Source organism: Lycorma delicatula, chromosome 2 (assembly GCF_047948215.1).
Source record: "Lycorma delicatula isolate Av1 chromosome 2, ASM4794821v1, whole genome shotgun sequence".
NCBI lineage: Eukaryota > Metazoa > Arthropoda > Insecta > Hemiptera > Fulgoridae > Lycorma > Lycorma delicatula.
Window position 1 is genome coordinate 65,701,220 of NC_134456.1, and position 21,468 is coordinate 65,722,687.

General features: G+C 29.3%; 1 protein-coding gene across 2 annotated transcripts in view; it reads right to left on the minus strand.

Annotated features, from left to right (window-relative positions):
- Positions 1-21,468, minus strand: part of LOC142318881 (RNA polymerase II-associated protein 1) — a 97,690-nt gene that overhangs the window by 62,555 nt on the left and 13,667 nt on the right. For both annotated transcript variants that reach the window (XM_075355501.1, XM_075355502.1), the window contains 5 exons: positions 19,759-19,920; positions 17,106-17,272; positions 15,607-15,749; positions 7,089-7,224; positions 645-746 (listed from right to left, as the gene is read on the minus strand). In XM_075355501.1, coding sequence (XP_075211616.1) covers positions 645-746; positions 7,089-7,224; positions 15,607-15,749; positions 17,106-17,272; positions 19,759-19,920 — 710 coding nt within the window. The remainder of the gene's footprint in view (positions 1-644; positions 747-7,088; positions 7,225-15,606; positions 15,750-17,105; positions 17,273-19,758; positions 19,921-21,468) is intronic.

Consider the following 21,468-nt stretch of genomic DNA (forward strand, 5'->3'; position numbering starts at 1 on the left):
TTGCTGTGAAAGACCTCAACATGATCTAAAAAGTGAAGTTTGAGCTGGACATTCCAGAAGTCATGTTGTGGTCCTAAATTCGTTGAACTGACAGTTAATGTTACTGTTATTATTCTGAAATTCCTATCAATTCCATCAGACAACTCACAGAAATGGAGATCGGTTACATTGAATTTCACAAGAATTGAAATGGCATTGTACTGCACCAAGTCAAGATGACTATGACTTTTCTAAAGTGTCTTTTGCAATTAGATTATCTCATTGAGTTTTTGACCCCTTTATCCCTGGATTCCTTTTTATAAATTGGTTTAACTGTTTTGAAATGAAGTGAAATTTGTATAGGAAAAAAGAAATTACAGAAAGTTTACTTCTTTTATAAGCTGTTCTGTTAATTTAAAGCATAAGAAATCTACTTAATGAGTAAACCTATGAAGTCAAGCACACTTTCCAAATGAACTAAATAATTCAAATATCGGTCAACATTCAAATCTTAACACCCAATCACATAATTCTCCCATAATTCTACAAAATACTTTAAATATTATCTCAGCAAAAAGCCAATTAGCTGCAAAAAGCACAGCATGAAACAACCAACAATAATCAGTTTAAAAAATTGAAAATATTAAACAAATTTTTAAACTTACGAGATGTGATCAGTTGCAAGGTTATAATTTAATAAAGTCTGCCACATATAAAAACTTTCCAGCATAAGTCGTATTGCTTCAGGCTGTCTCTCTTTAGTATCCCTGTTAAGAGAAAAAAAAAATTAAAATAGGTTAAAATATTCATCTAAATAATTTCTGTAATAACAAAAGTAGCAATAGAAAAGAGTGAAAGCAGCCAATGGAAAAATGAAACTAATAAAGTTGGAATATTGTCATTTACTCAATTTAAATTCCACTCTAAACAGATAAATGTATAATTATCATCTTTCTAGCATTAAATCTTTTTGAATAAAAATGAAATTCATAATAAATAAACTGATATTGTATATTTTTATCTCGTTTTCACTTGAGGATGTAAATTTCTATTTCTTTTTACTTCTCTTTATTTTGTTGATAAATTGATTAATTAATTCCTAAGCTGTGTTATTATTTATTTCTTTTTATGAAACAATAACCTTTATTAAACATAAATCAAATCAAATATATACTTAAAAAACTTCTTTTTTTTTGTTAGAGTACTTATAATTGCACTCATGTTCTTTCTTGGGATGTACATAAATCTAAGCTGTTTAGCTACTAAAAGAGTTAAATGTAAAAATTTTTTACTGTATACCGAAATTAACTTTAACTTCATTATTATTATTATTATTATTATTACCTTTTTAAGTACATTGACGCTGCAATTGGTAGACACTAAAAATAGCAGTGGATTGTACTCAGTACAATAATACTGACATAGTCAATGAGACTAGCTGATTGGCTATGAAGATTGCCTTACTTCATACCCTCAATTTTTATATGTTACTCTCTGAGAGATTAAAGAAAAGTTTTACTAATTAGTTTTTACCAAACGAAGTGAGCAGAATTTATAATTGATAGTTATCAACTATAAATTTAGTTGATAATTTAATATATATATATAGTTAGATAGTTTTAAATTTAGTTGATGGTTATCAACTATAAATTCTACATTATTATTTACAACTCAACCAGTTGTTTACCTAACTTGAATAGTAATAAAACTTTTGGTTCCAAGTAACCTATACAGTTTGTATAAGATATATTTTACATATTAATTTCAATCTGTCAAGAACGAGTCAAATCAAAACAATTAATCAATAAAAAAGGTTCTTCTTGTGTAAGAAGGCAAACTGTAGCTTTACAACCTCATGATTCAGCAACAATTCAAATGGCATCATGGGAATTAAAGGAAAGTAAGTTAAAATGCTGACAGCCAGTGAACTAGTTTCCATATATCACCAAAGCTAAGAACAGTGGGTGCAATTCATCTCATGGACTTGACATTTTTTAGTATGTACCATCTGAAGTAACCAATATCACTTAAAATAAAAAATGATGGGAGATAAAATTAATTTCTATATACTAATTAATTGATACATTAATGACAGTTTCTAGTAACTTCAGAATCCTCAGTATAAATTATGAAAAAAGTAGCTTGCTATTAAAAATTATTATTGTGGAAAATTCTACTTCAAGTAAGAAGTTTTCTTAATCCTTTCACTGCCTCCCCTATTTCATAATAGGATATTTCTAGTTCCATCAGCTATTTTATAAGATCTGATGTGAATTATATTAATTTTGAACTCTAGAACTACGGTTCAAGAATTTGTAATTTAAAACATTTTTAACCAGTTCAAAAAATTAAAAATGAACATCTCAAATTGTATATATAAGTATTATTAAAAAATTACTGCGCAGTGCAGGTGAGGAAGCGATCGATAGATTATACAAACTGGTGTGTAATATTTATGAAAATGGGGAATTTCCATCAGACTTCAAAAAAAGTGTTATAGTTATGATACCAAAGAAAGCAGGGGCAGATAAATGTGAAGAATACAGAACAATTAGTTTAACTAGTCATGCATCAAAAATCTTAACTAGAATTTTATACAGAAGAATTGAGAGGAGAGTGGAAGAAGTGTTAGGAGAAGACCAATTTGGTTTCAGGAAAAGTATAGGGACAAGGGAAGCAATTTTAGGCCTCAGATTAATAGTAGAAGGAAGATTAAAGAAAAACAAACCAACATACTTGGCGTTTATAGACCTAGAAAAGGCTTTCGATAACGTAGACTGGAATAAAATGTTCAGCATTTTAAAAAAATTAGGGTTCAAATACAGAGATAGAAGAACAATTGCTAACATGTACAGGAACCAAACAGCAACAATAACAATTGAAGAACATAAGAAAGAAGCCCTAATAAGAAAGGGAGTCCGACAAGGATGTTCCCTATCTCCGTTACTTTTTAATCTTTACATGGAACTAGCAGTTAATGATGTTAAAGAACAATTTAGATTCGGAGTAACAGTACAAGGTGAAAAGATAAAGATGCTACGATTTGCTGATGATATAGTAATTCTAGCCGAGAGTAAAAAGGATTTAGAAGAAACAATGAACGGCATAGATGAAGTCCTACGCAAGAACTATCGCATGAAAATAAACAAAAACAAAACAAAAGTAATGAAATGTAGTAGAAATAACAAAGATGGACCGCTGAATGTGAAAATAGGAGGAGTAAAGATTATGGAGGTAGAAGAATTTTGTTATTTGGGAAGTAAAATTACTAAAGATGGACGAAGCAGGAGCGATATAAAATGCAGAATAGCACAAGCTAAACGAGCCTTCAGTAAGAAATATAATTTGTTTACATCAAAAATTAATTTAAATGTCAGGAAAAGATTTTTGAAAGTGTATGTTTGGAGTGTCGCTTTATATGGAAGTGAAACTTGGACAATCGGAGTATCTGAGAAGAAAAGATTAGAAGCTTTTGAAATGTGGTGCTATAGGAGAATGTTAAAAATCAGATGGGTGGATAAAGTGACAAATGAAGAGGTATTGCGGCAAATAGATGAAGAAAGAAGCATTTGGAAAAATATAGTTAAAAGAAGAGACAGACTTATAGGCCACATACTAAGGCATCCTGGAATAGTCGCTTTAATATTGGAAGGACAGGTAGAAGGGAAAAATTGTGTAGGCAGGCCACGTTTGGAGTATGTAAAACAAATTGTTGGGGATGTAGGATGTAGAGGGTATACTGAAATGAAACGACTAGCACTAGATAGGGAATCTTGGAGAGCTGCATCAAACCAGTCAAATGACTGAAGACAAAAAAAAAAAAAAATTAAAAAACCGGTTTGTTTTTATAATCATAAGTAAATACAATAAACTAAACATATTACATATATTATATATGATGGCTTGACAAAAAAATTAACAGCTTTTTTACTTTTTATCAAAAATGATTTTAGTTAATTTTCAATATTAACTGTCTCTTTCAAGTAGTCCCCAAAGATTGTGACACATTTATCCCAGCATTTCTTTTGATCCTCGGAACATTTCTGGAAAGCATATTTATGTATAGCATTAAGTTCACTTGAACATCCTTTCTTTATTTCATCTATTGTCACAAATCACCCTTTTAATGTTCTCTTATCAGTGGGAATAAGAAAAAAACTGCAGAATGTTAGGAGAATACAGAGGCTGCAGCATCAATATGGTATTATTTTTACCTAATTAATTATGAATAATTGGTAAAGTGTGAAATAAAGCATTATTGTGATCCAAAATCCAAGAACTGTTTGCCAGCATTTGTGATCATTTTCTTTGAATTACCTAAAGTAAACTGTGTAAAACTGCTAAATAATACTGAATATTGACCTAACCTTGTAGTAAGAATTTATAATATATGACATAATAACCTGTAACCTTGTAGTAAGAATTCATAATATGTGACATAATTGTAATAAGAAAAAAAACAATAAAAAGAACCTTAACATTCAACTGAACTTGGCGTACTTCTCTTGGTTTTGGTTCTTTAGGAAGTTTCCATTAGGATGATCAACCTTCATTTCAATATCATAACTGTATACCCATATCTTGTCACCTATTATAACATGTTTGAGTAATTCTGAGTCATCAGTGATATCAACTAAAATTGTTCTGCAATGTCACTTACGTTGAAAGTTAAAGTATTTTGGAACAAATTTTGCTGTTACTCATTTCATATCCAAAATGTTGGTCATAACTGTTCCACATGAGCCTAAGATATTATCAGCTCTTCAACAACTTCTCTAATAGCGATTCAATGATTCTTATCATAATGTCCTTTATTTTACTGTCTATTTTACTATTTTGTGACAATAATGTTGAGGGAATCAGAGACTTGATACGGTATGAGCGGTGATTAACTGTCAGAATGATTGCAGAACATTTGAATGTGAACCATACTACAGTATATCAAATTTTGACATGAAAAAACTTTTGGACATGAAAAGGTTTCTGCAAAATTGGTTCCAAAAAACCTCACTGTTGAACAGAAAAACAACAGGGTGGATGTGTACCGCAATCTTCTAGGGTGAATTGGAAGTGATCCTCATTTTCTAAAAAAATGTTATTACTGGTAAAGAAGCTTGGATATTTGAGTACGATCCAGAAAAAAAACGTCAGAGCAAGAAGTGGCACACTTCAAACTCACCACAGCCCAAAAAATAAAAATGAGCAAATAAAAAATTAAAACCACGCTAATTTGTTTCTTTGATAGTAATAGCATTGTCCATAAGGAGTTTTTGCCTGCAGAACAAACTGTAAATCAATATGTTTAATGAGAAATTCTTGAAAGACTGCGGAAAAGAGTTGCCCGTGTGAGAACAGCAATCAAAGACAACTGGATGCTGCATCATGACAATACACCTTGTCAACTGCACTCTCAATTAATTTGTTTTTGGCAAAGAAAAACATGCCTGTAGTTCTTCAACTACCTTATTCATCTGACTTGAGTTTCTGTGACTTTTCCTGTTCCCGAATTAAAAAAAAATACCTTAAGGACACCACTTTAGAACAGTAGAAAACATAAAAAAAAGTAACCGTCCATCTGAAGGATATTCTGCTTTCTGAGTTCCAACACTGCCATGAAGAGTGGGAAAACTGTTTGAAGTGTTGCGTGGCTTCCCAAGGGAACTATTTCAAAGGTGATAGAGTCCATGTAAAATGGGATTGTAATTAAAAGGTTTTTCTGAACCAGTCTAATTACTTAATTTACTGACCTCGTATATATGTACGAGGGGAAGTCAATTATTATCCGCAATGTAGTTATAAATTTTATTGCAATACAAATAGGAAACTTACAAGTACATCATTTTTCAACATAGTCCACTTGTATTTCAACGCACTTGGTCCATCATTGCACAAGCTTCCTGATTCCCTCATAAAAGAAGGTTTTTGGTTGAGCTGCGAGCCAGGAATGCACTGCTTCTTTCACCGTTTCATCTGAGGTAAATTGACGGCCCCTTGAGTGGACCAAACAAGTGGTAGTCAGAAGGGGTAAGATCAGGACTATACGAAGGATGAGCCAGTACTTCAAAGTTGAGTTTCTGGAGCGTTTCAGCAGTGTGGGCAGCAGTATGGGGATGAGCATTGTTGTGGAACAACACAACACCTTTCGACAGCAGTCCTTGGCGTTTGCTTCGAATTGCAGGCTTCAGCTTGGCAGTAAGCATCTCACTGTAACGCGCATTGTTTATTGTCGTGCCCCTTTTCTCATAATGTTCCAGTATTGGGCCTTTGAGTCTCAAAAAACCATAAGCATCAGTTTTCCTGTGGATGGTTGGGTCTTGAACTTTTTTTGCAGGGTGAATTTGGATGTTTCTATTCCATACTCTGCCATTTACTCTCCGGCTCGTAATGGTGGATCCGTGTTTTGTCACCAGTGATGATTCTGTCTAAGAAGATGTCCCGTTTGTTACCATAGAGATCCAAATGTTTTTGGCAGATGTCCAAGTGCATTTGTTTATGCGACTGTGTGAGTTGTTTTGGGACCCACCTTGTACAGACTTTATGAAACCCAAGTCTGTTGTGGATGATTTCATAAGCAGAACCGTGACTAATTTGCAGATGATGTGCCACTTCATCGATAGTTACTCGTCTGTCTAAGAAAACCATGTCACGTGCATGCTCAATATTTTCCTCATTTATGGCGGTAAATGGTCGTCTGGCTCCTTCATCGTGCGTAACACTTGTGCGACTGTTTTTCAATCCGTTCGTAGACACTTCATTGCGGCAACACACTGCTCCTGTACTGTACCGAAAGTCTTCGATGAATTTCAGCCCCTGATACACCTTCCGACCACAAAAAACAGATCGCTGAACATTGCTCTTCTTTGGTGCAGCCATGAACAGAAAGTGGAGCAGCCATGGTTAACGGCAGGGCAGCGATAATGGAACTAACCTAGCAGCATCAAACCTACACAGACATAACAATTAAACCACGCATGCGTCATCTACACAACACTACAGTACTACCAACATAAAACAAAAATATAACTAAATTGCGGATAATAATTGACTTACCTTGTATATTAAAAGAAGGAAAAAATAATTAATTTAGATCAATATACAGAATACATTACCCAGCAAGGATCTGCATAACAGCATCCATAATAGAATATTTTTCAAGCATAAGACAAGCAAAATTTTCAGTTCGGGATGATATAACACGTAACAGCTTCAGAGCATCAGGATAATAATTAATACTGTCTTTAGTCACTAAAAGAGAAAGAAAAATAAACTCTTATAAAGATGACAGTGCATTTCCATGCAATTGCTGATCAGAGTAAGTTGCCTTAAAATAAATACAAATAAAGTGAAACATAATAATTATGTGATATAAAAAAACAAGTGTATATTAAAAATACATAAATAAAAGGAAGACCCACTGAAAATTGGTTAAACCTGCTGTATTTAAAAAATACACTGGAATATACTTAAATTGGACAACGTACAACCATAATTAAAATAACAAACTGGCCTAAGCAAGTGGAAAAAGTACTTCTGTCAAATAGACACAACTCTAAATTGGAAAATTTCAAGGCTAAATTTTCCAAAAAAATTCATTTTTTCTTGATGGAATTATACTTTTTACTGTTTTGTAGAATACTTTACCTCTGAACTCATTATTGGCAATTTTCATTAATTTAAAAAAATATATATTATATAATGAGTAAAAATATTTAATTAATACTTATTAGAAAAACTTTATACTAATTGAGTACTATACAAAGGATTAAAGATTGATTAAAAACTAATTAAGTGTGGATAAATTCACTCTTACATTTAAACTCTGTATGGAATATCTATTCTATGTTATCTTTTTAAATGAAAAAATTTCAAGAAAATTTCTAAGACCTTTGATAGTAACAAGCTTAACAGAAACATTTCTCTTCTACAGAAATACACAATTATTCAAGACTAATGATTTTCATTCACTGGATTTTTCTATAGTTGACTGTCAGAATTTTTCTGCAAGTATTTAACAACATCTTTATGTTGTAGCTTACTTATATTTACTTTGAACAAGACTTACAAATCTAGATTAAAGTTTTAAGAGAAATTTCTTGTAAATTAGGAATAAATTTTATGGAAGTTTTTGGAAGATTCTAAGAATGAAAGATAACAAATTAAATGTAGCAATCTATCATGGTCTCATTTCCCTGTACATCAGATAAAGAATTGTTTTTTGGCGTATTTAATCATGTTTTAATTTATAAAGAGTTTTTAAAATTCACAAATTTCATTTGATAAATATGAGAGTTGAATAGATAAGAATTTCCATCATATCATTAAATTTGTATATAGTTGTTCCATAATCATTTACTTACACATGTGTATTTAAATAATCAGATGACTGCTGGAAGTTATTGGAAGTGATAAGTTCATATAAGTGTCTGTAAAGCCATTTTGTTGTCACATGAACTTAAAAACTCATACGATACCTCCCCTGGACCTGACAACATTCGTTTCAGTATGCTCTCACATCTTCCTAATTCGGCACTACAACACCTATTGTGTATTTGTAATAGTCTATCCTACTCACAAGTTTTCCCTTTGGTGAGATCAGAAGACACTGTAATACCAATAGGTAAACACAAAGGAAGCCTCAAGCTACTGCCCTACCTCTCTGACAAGCATTTTATCCAAAGTGATGGAGAGAATTGTATGTAGTAAGCAAGATGTCAGAGATATATTGAAATTAAAGGTTTGGATGGGAAACCTTTATAAAGAGGATGATGATGTGGATAAAGCAAATCAAATGACTGATGAAGAAACAATTTTCAATTTATAATTTTTTCTTTCAATGCTTTTATAAATCCTCAATGATATTGAGACTATACTGCTTTAAAAAAGCTGTAGAATTAATTTTTGTTTAGTAGGTCTTCTCCAACCACTGCTGACAAAATAACATTATCTAAAATCTACAATGAATTGTACACTGAAAATCAGTGTACAATTAATATTTTAATTAAATTAAAATAATGAAACATTTTTTTTTTTGTTTTTTGACTTTCTTTATTGGTTTTTTTAATTCGTAATTCTAGAAGAGATTATTTAGATAGATTGACCTTATGTTAAAATTTATTTTTTTTCTGTTTTCTTTAATCCTTTTTTGTGTCTTAAATAATTGATTTGTGTATTTAGTGGGTTTGTTTTTTTTTTTTTTTTTTTGTTTCTATTTCTTATTTTTTTATAATTGATAGGGTTTCATATATTTTTTGCGTTAAATTTTGCGACACATTTGAATACAAAGGTATTCAAATTCATAAGCGTATCATGCACATTTTTTATTCCTTTCAAATAAAAATTATCATAGTGTCTATAGTGATAAAAGTGTAGCAATTCAATACTAAATACTCATAAAATGCAGACATATATAGTTAATTACATATTTTATTTATGAAGTCTTTATATAGCGTTTTAATTTTTTTAAATAAACTATTTCATAACAAGAGAGAAAATAAAATCTTAAGACAATAGAATAAAAAAAAAATTATAAAAGTAGATACACAAATTAAATAATTAATTAACTGTAGAACTGAAAAGACATCCATCACTAAAACAATTTAAAGAAGCTGACCAATGTGTTCAGTATTACTACTCGGTGCTGAGTACTGGTCACTGAACTAAGTCTACCTCTTCTAGAGTAACTGTATGTTTAGAATGTGGTTAACAATTTTGGAATAAACAAAAAATTATGCTAAGACTATTTAAGAGAGTTCAGTTACAGAAAATTTTCTGAAAAATTTATAAAGGAAGCTCCAATGAAAAGCACAACTGAGAAGCTGGTTAAAAGACTTGTGAAAAAATTCAGTCTTGGATAAGGAAAGTGCTCAAGAGAGGTCATTTTTAACAACTAAACTAATACATATTATTTAAGTGGCCATTAACAGATCTCCTCATAAATATTCAAGAAATTAAACCAACAAAATATTAATTTATGTTCAATCCATACAGGTTTGAAGAGAATACTGACCTTTCCAGGTAAAGTCTGAATACTGATGTTTCCAGACTTTGTAATTCAAAGCCTGAACATGATTGTCTTCTTCCATTATGTTATCCATACTGAACTTTCCACAGACTAACTTCTGCTAACTTGTTGGAAGGTTGACTACCATATAAGGTTTAAGGTCTTCATTTGAAGTAACATTTATATTTATTGTTGTCATGGTCAAAATGGGTTTACATCTTTATGGATGTATCAGTAGTCAGAAATATCAGATCTAGGTTACAAGAAATTGAGTAATTTTACTGTACCAAGTCTGAACATAAAAATTAAAAGTAAAAGGTGCACAACTTCAGAACATCAAATCACTGATATACAAAATAGAACTTTTTTAATGTTGTTTTTAAGTGTGATACCTTTCTCTGCACTATTTTTGGGGGGGGGGGGGTAGATTATATATCTACAGAATCTTTTTATCACCATCAGTTTAACAGAAAAAGCAAATTAAAGGTCTCTAAAATTAAATATAATTAATGTTATGGGATGTCATATCTTTATATATATATATATATATATATATTTCTTGTGTGCGTGTGTATGAAAGTGAACTCCTCCTAAACGGCTGGACTGATTTCGATGAAATTTTATGTGTGTGTACAAGGGAATTCGAGAATGATTTAGATTCACAATTTGGTCCACTGGAAAATGTTTTTTTAATTAATTTTTTATTTATAAGTAGTTGTTGATTTTGGAATGTTTTACATTGGATCCGGCAGACTGCACTACCATCGCAGTATCGAATTTTCAATAATATTCTATTTTAATTTTAGTTTGTCCCGACAGTTGGTGCTGCGATCAAATTGAGAAAAATATTTCATAATTTTGTGTTATTATTGTGTTACAAAAAATCGTGAGAAAACAGTTTTTTAATAAATAAGAGGCTAATAAATCAGATGGAAATGTAAACAAAGGAAAACCAATCAGATCAATGCAAGATGGCCGCTGTCAAACACAACGACCAATCACAAAGAACCCGTATGGCCGTTGCCAATGTAATCAAAATCACAACTGATTAAGTAACAAGTAGGCAGCACTGCGATCGCATTTAGAATTGTGCGAGTATTGAGAAATATTATATTATTATTTATTGAAATAACGTTTTAAAGTGTAATTAAAAAATATACATTGTGCAAATTTTTAAGGTACAATATTGAAGTGAAAATGTTTTTTTAATTTATTTATGTGTTGTTGATCTTGGGATGGTTAAGGTCCACAATTAGGTCTGGTAGGCAGCGTGTGGGTCCGGTAGGCAGAGCTGCGATCGCGTTTTAGAAGTTTTTTTTTTAATTTTTGGTTTATCAGTCAAACCCGGTAGCTGGTGCTGCGATCGGATTTTAGGAATTTTTTTTATTTTGTTGCTTTTTCGCATATCAGTTACTTGCGTCGTAGCTTAGTGTTCTTCTTACATTAAAATTCGTATTTAGAGAATAGTTTGAATTAAATCCGATAGGTAGTGCTGTTTTAAAAATTGGATTTATTTACATTCTGACTTTTATAAAGTAAAAGGTTAAATTTTATGAAGTTGCGTAATGTTTTGTAAGTTTCTTAATGTTCAGTATTGACTATGATGATTTTACAGCCTATATCTCTTTTCTTTAAAAAGTTATTTTCCACCGGGTACTGTGATTAGAGAGTGGTGTGAATTAAATCCGATAGGTAGTGCTGTTGTTTTACCATTTGGATTTATTTACATTCTGACTTTTATAAAAGGTAAGGTTAAATTTTGTTAAGTTCCGTAATGTTCAGTTTTTTAAGGTTTTATGAAACTTTCAATTGTGTTCATTTAATCTATATGTATACTCAGATCTAGCAATAGCGAAGCATTGCCGAGTCTGCTAGAATTGTGTGCTTATTGAGAATATTATATTATATTATTATTTATTGAAATAAAGTTTTAAAGTTTAATTAAAAAATGTACATTGTGCAAATTTGTAAGGTGCAGTATTGAAGTGAATATTTTACATGATTTTTCATGAATTTTAATGATGTATACACGTGCATTCAATAACAATCAACTTAACCTACAAATTTAAATTGTCAGTTCTCATTTGATTCTATGCAACATGAAGTATTGAACGGCTCTTTGAAAATAAAAAATATAAGTTACTTATAATATAGTTTAAAGTATATTTAAAAAATTGAATTTATAATGTTTTAGCTGATTAATTTTATAAAAAGTTTTCTAAAATTATATTTAATTTACAATTATCTAAAATTTGGTAAAATAGATGTTAAAATAAAGAATGAGAAAAATGATAAAACTTTCTACTAAAATTTTAACTACGTTGCTTTTTTACAGTGCTTTATTTATTTTTATTAATTGTTTAATTAAGCTGTTACATAGTTATGAAACATCAAAATTATTAAATAAAAAAAAAATATGTAGGAGGTACTTTTTTAGAATGATGTTAAGTGAAAATTAGTAGTAATGTGGATGAAAATTTATTAATTACACTAATTATTAATTTTACGACGTTTCGATTTTTTAATTCAATTTTCATCGGACATCTCAATATTTAGTGAAAATAAATATTAACCATACTACACATAATTAATCAATAAACCCATTACAATAATACAACAATCACAAACTGATAATATCATACTAATAGTCATTTTAATGAAATTTAGAACACATTCCTGCTAATTTTAACTTAAGTTACTTATATTTATGTGTGTGCATTTATTACAGAATAATGCCGCATCAGGACAACGTCTGTCGGGTCCGCTAGTACTTAAATAAACATTTTTTAAGCAATGCTTTCCGTTTGTAAGGAGCCTCAGGTACATCTCAAATTCAAGTAATTATTCAGTAATTAGCTAGTAAGCTAATTACTGTTGGACTTGAATATATAAACACTCCATTTGCCTTTTTAATGGTTTTCAAGCACTAAAAATGTGTTTGTGAAAATGTTCACAATGTTCAGCACTTATTGCTCCGAGGTTTACTTACAATATACTGAAAATTTTATAGTTATGGTTACCCAGAGGATTTTTACAAGTGTCTTTAAACACTGTTCGAACAGTGAGTTCTACATTGGTCAACACAGAATTAAAAAATTCATCTCTGACCAGTTCCTTTGTTTGTGGGCCAACAAAAATCAGTTTTTTTAATTTTTCTTCATTTACTTTTGGGAATTCAGCTTTACCTACAACAATCCATAACTGTCCTTCATGGTTTTTAAAAAAAAATTATTAATTCCAGTTTGATGTGAAGGAGTAGTTGATGTAGTAGATGAGAAGGAATAGAAAAAATATTTTTTCTCATTCAACTAGAGGCTCATGAATAATGTTTTTTCAACAGCGGTTAAGTTCTCACATTTCTTCCATTGTTTTACTACATAATGCTGATCCCTAGCTCAGCTCCTATTCACAAATAAAATAACAGGCTTGTTTTATCCTATTACATGCCTAACAAAAGAGCTATTACTTTTAAATTTCTACACATTTTCCAGCTATGCTTTTTGTAATTTACTTTTTCAATAAAATTTTCATAATATCATACCTTACTCTCATATTAATTCCATATGAAACTATGAAACTATTACAGAAAGATATTTAATTCTATTGTGCAGCAGATCTGCTTTTAAATTATACTTGAGGTAACAATGAAAAGGTGCCACTCCTTAGGTTCATGAACTTGCCCTAATAAACATAAGCTTATCAATATTTGTTCAGTAAAAGAAGTAATTTTCTTCAGTAAAGTATGGAAAAGGTCTTCTATTGGCTTTGTTAACCTGAGATTTTTGTATTTTATTTTGAGTAAATTCCAACCTTGTAATCTTGACCGTAAAAGTTCAGCTTGATTTTTTGATTAGTTTAAATCTCTTACCAAGTTATTTAGCTCATTTTGTGATATAAAATGTAGCTCACTGGTTTGTAATTCAAAGTCTGAACATGATTGTCTTCTTCCATGTTCACTGTTTTTCATGAAACAAGTTTTCAGGAACCTGAAATAAATTCACTGTGAGGTACAGGTCTAAGTACGGATGACAATGAAGGATAGATACAGTACACTGTGTTTAGAAATTTCTTGGAAATTCCAGCAAGAGGTACAGGTTTTTGAATAGGTGACAATTTTTTTTTTTGCATTTTCTAATCCTCTCTCTATTTTAATCAACCTTCCCTGATTAATATATCTCGATCAGCTTTTCTACTCAAGTTGGATTGAATTTAAGCTAATTTTATAATTGGATAAACTCATTATTGATTTATTTTTTATTGTTTTCTTTTGGTAAGAAAAGAAGTAAGCCATAAGGGTAACAATAACTTTCAAATTTACAACTGGAGAGAAATATCACTAATAACTTTTTCTTCTCTATTCAGTGGTATTAAAATATTTTTCTATTGTTTGTCACAAAATCCAGAAAGTTTTTTTTGTTGACACATCAATAACAATTTTAAAATAAGAATTTTTACAATAATAATTTTAAAATAGCTAATACAAACTTAGAATTCAATTTAAATACTAAACCCTTCATGGAAATAAACTATTTAATGACATTAATTTTTAGTGTAGCAAGATTATTTATTATGAGGCACAATATTTAAAAAAATTTCTATATTTTTCCATAATATTCTGATATATAAAGTAGCATTAAAAAGGTTAATGAAAACTATTTTTAAATTTAATGTAAAAATATTATTTAATAATTTTTTTTCAAATTATTTCTGTTATTTTTATGTAAATAAATTTTAATGATATTATTTATATTATTATTAATAAATAATAATAATATATTAGTGAGTGACCTTTTTCATAATACAAAACTTGATTTTTGTGTATAATAAATATTACATACATAAAGATAAGACCTCTAATAATAAGACAAATGTACAATTACCTCTATAATTTATGTAAACATCATCAGGCAAACATTATTTTAAATTTTATGAGGACAATAAAATAAATGTAAAAGTAGAAGAATCCCCAAAAATGTAGAAGGAAAGTACACTGAGAACAAAGCATGGTTTTGGTGCTTCATTTCATTTTACCTTATATACTATTACAATTTCTGATTATCTCAGGCAATGAACCTCAGTCAAACCTAAAAATGTAAACTAAGGATTCAGATTATCAAAATTTACAATATTTACATAAATTGTAGTAAATATTTTATAATTTTTAAAATAAATTTGCTATATAATAAATTTACTTATTTATTATCAAAAGAATTTCTTTTCCTTTTTTATTTTCATTAAAATTTATTTAGCTAGAAGCACCCTTATCCATATAAAGTGTATCAGTTTTTATGAGACTATATAGAGTTAATCAACCAATTAATTATTTGGCATAATTCATAAATGTACATGATATGACCACTCACTTATACCCTGATCTGCTGGCATCTGCCAGCAAACTGAAATTATGATCATTTGGCTACAAAAATGCTCTTAACTCCTTTATATGACAAGGAAGACCAAGGAGTGAGCAAGAAGGTAGAAAAAATCACATGCCATAATACTTTACAACAAAATAATACTGGAATCTGTAAAATACCACAGCATAACAATCTTTAATCTATTATTTAGAATGAACTAACGAGGAATATATCATAGTGTAAAAATAAGAAAATTATTGTCATGCTTACATAATGATCGTACTGAATCTAAAAGCCCTGGACAAGAGACAACAGCAAAAGCAGCTTCAAATGAATGTCTTGAAATTCTAATTAAACATTTCAATATGTGAACTATTTCTGTTTGCTCAGGATTCATTTTAATGAATATGTACCTAAAAAGAAAACACTATAAAATTTAAAAAAATCAGTAGTTACAGTCAACTAAGCATTTTTAGTTTTAAAATGAATGTTAAGCACTGTCAAAGTTAGCACTTTTCACATGCTATAAAATTTCTATAAAATTACCAAACAAAAAATGTATTACCATAATTAAACATCTATTAAAAAAGTAAATGTTTCTTAAGAATAATTTTCATTTATTATATTCAAGATGTAAAAATGGGTTATCAGATCATTGTCTGGTGACCATAAACATGAATAAACAAGGCAATACTTGTAAATGAAAGATTCCTACTTATCTATGCATTTATATTTATTATTATTGTCTTTGATAAGAAAAAATCTTTTATACCTAAAAACACACACATACCTGCACAGTCACACCTACAAACATATGATTAATGTTAATCATTTGATTAAATATGTTTTATATATAATATTAAATTGAAATATTTAAATAAATAATTTACTGATGTTTAATGTATAATATCTTCTTTTTTTTTGGTTTGACCATTTATCTACATAAAAGAATCCCTAAGGTATGTGTGGTGAGACAACCTTAGAGAGAAATCATTTTTTCATAATCTATAAATTGAAAAAGTTTGCGAATCACAGATTTTATTCACAATTTACACATTTATTTATTAAAATAATATCCTGCTACTAAACAGAATAAGATCTAAAAAATAAAAAAGAATATATGTCACTATTTAAAGACATTTGTTTTTTAATAATTTGAATTTTGTTAGGTCCTTTAAGTGAACAAAGCTTTTCTGCCAAAATGTTGTGCTCTGTTAAATTACATCTAAATAAAAAAAAAAACAATTTCGTACATTGCTGTTAGTATTATTATTATTATTTTTGTAATACAATAGTGCATACTAATGTGTATATATATATATATATATATATATATATATATATATATATTATGTTAGCAAATTAAACTGAAAAGATAGTATATACAATGGTAAAATGACTCAATCTTTTAAACAATGCTTATCTGAATATATAAGAGAAATAAGAATGTAGTAGTAGATCTAATTTTTAACAATAAAAAAAGAGTAAATACATAGTAGAAAATGATTTTGGAATACTTGAGATTGTTAAAACTAGAGATAATAAAAGTATTAATAGTTTATAACAAAAGTATTACTATTTACAAAATTATATTCAAATATAAATTTATGAACAATAAAAATTAATGGCAATTGAGTGCAATTAAAAATCAGTATTGAAGATGGTACAAGGTCCAAAAGATGTCTCTCAATCACTGACTATTACATCACTCATTATCAAATTTAAAATACAAGTGCATGTAAAATAAAGATTAAATAATGACTTTATACCTGAATCTAGGAAGCAAATGTGTGCGTAGTGCACCTCTAATGACATCCAATCGTAATAATTCAGGATCTTTTAACTCATCCAGTTCATTCTGTTTTAAATCAATTACAGTATGTAATGATGGCTGATGTATCCCTCCATGAACACCAAGTAAACTATCTAGACAAATCTAATTTACAATTTTAAAAAAATTAACATAAGAGAAATATTTAGTTGTGCTGAGTCATACTGCTAAAATAAATTTAACTTTAACATTTTTATTTTGTTTAACTTTACTTGCTATTCCAAAGTAAATAAAAGGGAGTGCTGAAGACAATTATTAAAAAAAAAAAAAATAACAGCTTCATTTTTGTTATTTTAATTGTAATGAATGAATAATAATAGTAAATAATTAAATATCATAATAGTTTTGGTTTTGCAATTTCTAATTATTTTTCTTTACCATAAAGATCTTTGGTTTTTAAATTAAAATACTTTGCGTAAATTCTGATCTATTTTGTTTTTGTCACATTTTTAATATATTTATTTGTTTGTAGTTGATTTTCAACAATTTTTTCAGGATTAAATTCTCAATAAATTTTATTACAAAATTTTATTTATTTATTGGCTAATAATCAATTTATGTAAAATCTATGTCAAACCTACCTAAAAAGTGTCTTTTTTTTTTGCTTCCAATTTTTTGGGTTTTACAACAATTTTCTTGGAAACTACTGTTGACACAATTGCAGGATATTTTTGTTAATTTTTTCTAGTTAAAAACATACAAAACTACCAATTTTTTCATATAGTTTGCATCCCAAGAAAATTTCTTGTTATTCATTACTGTAAAATAGGGAGTTACAACACCTATATTTACGTGAACTTTTTTATTCATTTCAACAGTAGTTCATATTTTAAAATTATTTCTATTTCTTTGTAATACATCCTATATACATAGACCATAAACATTTGGCTGATATCATGTTGAAATTTCTAGGAAAAAATGTAAGCAAAAATTTCTACTAGTTTACTGATATTGTATTATGATATCTGCCATTAATTAAATCAATAACACTCATTTTACAAGCAATCAATCAATTTACTTAAAAGATTGTAATACTAAAATAAAAAAGGTTTGAAATCATATTAGAAGAGAAAAATGCTTTAATGACTATTTCTTACAACATATAACAACAGCTTACTAATTATCATTATACCTTGATTTGCCTTGAATTCAAACTATTTTTCATTAATGATTCTTCATACTGTCTATAAAAAAATAACTGTATTAAATAATTCTAGTTCATAAAAAATAATAAAAAAATAGGGCAGATGAGTTGTCAGGGAGGATGAAGACATGACAAAGTAATATTAACTGAATATCCCAAAAAAATAAGTTTTTTTTTCTCATTGATTGGTGTGAAAGTACATAAATATTATAATAATATGATGAAAAAAAAACAATTTCATTAATCTATTGTTGCCACATACATGCCAAGCTTCATATCGGCGAATGGAATGCTAGCAGCTCAGATGTCAGCGGGAGTACAGTATACATACACGCCTGCGCAAGCATCATTTCCACCTAGTAGGTGACCATACAGCTTTTCCACCACAGAATCGCTGCGGCCCCACCATTTGCAAGCTCTAATAAACGAGCAAACACCAGAATGAATTTTCAATTTGTCATCAACCACCACCTGGAGAAGAAGAAAGAAGTTCCCTGGCCAGCTCAATGTGAGACCTCCTGAGGATGCTAACATCCCTGCCAGAGCAGCAGGACTGGCTGGCCTGCCAAGGGAGCTAGCTGCTGGGCACAGATGCTACCTTCCTGCCCCAGTTTGCTTTTGCTGGACTTCAATCACCTTGGCTGGTGGACCCAGCAGCAGGAGCTGGCTCAGCATGGAATTACTCAGGAAGAACTGCCTTGGCGGAAGACAACCAATGCCGACCAACACTGCAGGGCACTGGAGGCCACCGCTGCCACTCTGTAGTGGGGACCCAACTGCCACTGAGGAGAAGCTCACTCTGATTCCATTGGATGAGCTGCAACTCCCCAATGACAGCTGAACTAACATCGCTGGAGACCAGCTTCCAGACCCAACAGCCCTTCTCAGAGCTACCTCACAAAATGCACAAATGGCCCTTTTCAGGGCCACCACTTCAAAAACCTCGAACAGCCCTCTTCAGGGCTACCACAAGGACTACAATTGCCATGTGCTGTCGAATCAATTCGGCGACAGCATAAATAAAAAAAATTCTTGTTGAATAATTTGCTACTTCTAAGAAAGAAAATAAAAATAAAGAAAGTTCCTGAACGACAAAATGAAGCTTCTTTCCACATTACACTAACACAGGTATAAATATTTGAATATACATCTAAGCATACTTATTTTCATAAATACCTGATCTAATTTTATCATTTCTATGCAATTTTTTTAAGTGGTATTGACTGCTATAAGCATTAGCTTCAAATAAATTCCAACAGAAAGCAATAAAAATATCCCTAACAATTAGAAGGTATCAACTTTGATGATCTGCAGGAATTGCTCTAAAAAATATTGTTTTGGTAACTTAGATTTTACCTTATCACACTTTTCATTAACGATATTAATACTAACTAATCTAAAATAAAATTCTTAATGAGTATACATTATAACTAATATTATTTCTTACTTCATCAAAATGATTTACTAGTAGATTGCATAATGCAGCAAGAGATACTGTGATGACTGGTCGGGATGCATCATCTAAAGAGAATCTCAACATTAAAAATAATTCAGCATCAAGCAACATTGGAAGAAGAGGTTTATCAAAACATTCCACATATAAATTTGCCTACAACAAATTAAAATAATTAATAATCAGCTGAATAATTATAATTATTAATAATATTATAAGTAAGTGAAAAATACATACTAAGTATCTAAAATAAAGTACTGGTTGAAATCAAAATTTCAGAAATTACAGAAAAAAAAATAATCAAGAAATTAAGATTTTAATAGAATACACAAGATATTTGATAATCTAGATGTGATAAAACTGAATTTGTCTGGAACAGCAAAAATTCACATTAGCACGAATTCCAATTTTTATGTAGTTACATTATTCAAAGTATCACCATCATTTCTTTCTTTATTAAACAATTTAAACAAAATTAATAATTATAATCTTTTTATTCCCATTCTACATTAATTTACTTGCAAACGTTTATGAAGAAGTAAAGGAGTTATTTTCAGAAAATGCATTATCCTTCCTATAATAAATTCTATAGCATGCCAAAACATTCATTTATTATAAAATAAATTTGGGGTTTTTTCTTGAGGTTAAGTTCAAAAAATATTTCCAATACAATCGTAATTTTGATGTCAATAGCAGTGTTGTGTGTTTGGACACTAGCAAACAAGAATGCACCTTATTACTGCTAAAAAGATTATACATTACTTATGTCAGCATAATGTTAATCATGGCCACTCTACTCTCTATTTGATCAACGTACTGCAGTATTTAGTGACGTTCTGTGTTCAGAAGGAATATAAGGTGTTGAATTACATTGAAAACACCATAATTTGCTGCAATAGATTTATGAATGGATTAAAAAATTAGCAATATAAATGAAGAAGGAACTGTTGCAATGTGAATAGAAATAACAATCTCATTTGAAAGGGCTGCCATTGCCAAAATACTGGAAATGACAGAAACTTGATGAGGAAGATGTTAGGGTTCATTTTTTAACATATGTAAATTGAATGAACATTTTTTGTTGAAGTTCTAGAAGTCAGAAGTAGCACATGCAAAAAGAAGGCCACAAAGATTGTGTTTTTGTGCTTTCTTTGAGAATGTAATGTTTACATTCTCAAAGAAAGCACAAAAATATTACATTCTCAAACATTACATTGTTGTTTGAATAATATATTTATATATACTAATGTAAAAAGGAACAAGATAGTTTTTTTACTTAGGATTTTTTTACAATGATTCATTGTAAAATTATTGCAGACTAAGTTCAGCTGCATTCTTTAATTTGCCAAACTACAGTATATTTTTATTCAATCTTTGATTTTCAAATTGATATTCAGGTTGCTGATCTGAATGTCTAGATAAATAAGTTTGTATTTTAATATTTGCTATAATAAAAATAAAACAAGCTTCAAGTTTATGAAGAGAATTGATCATTTAAAAACAAGTTATTTAATTTGTTTAAAAGTTATGCTTTAAATTAAACTAAGTATTTTTTTGAGTAGACAGTATTGGGTTATCTACAGCAAGGTAAAGATATTTAATTTTCAATATACAGAATAATGTATTTGATAAAAATTAACTAATAAAATAACAAATAAGTACTTAATTTATCAAAAATATACTCTTAGATATATCAAAAAAAGC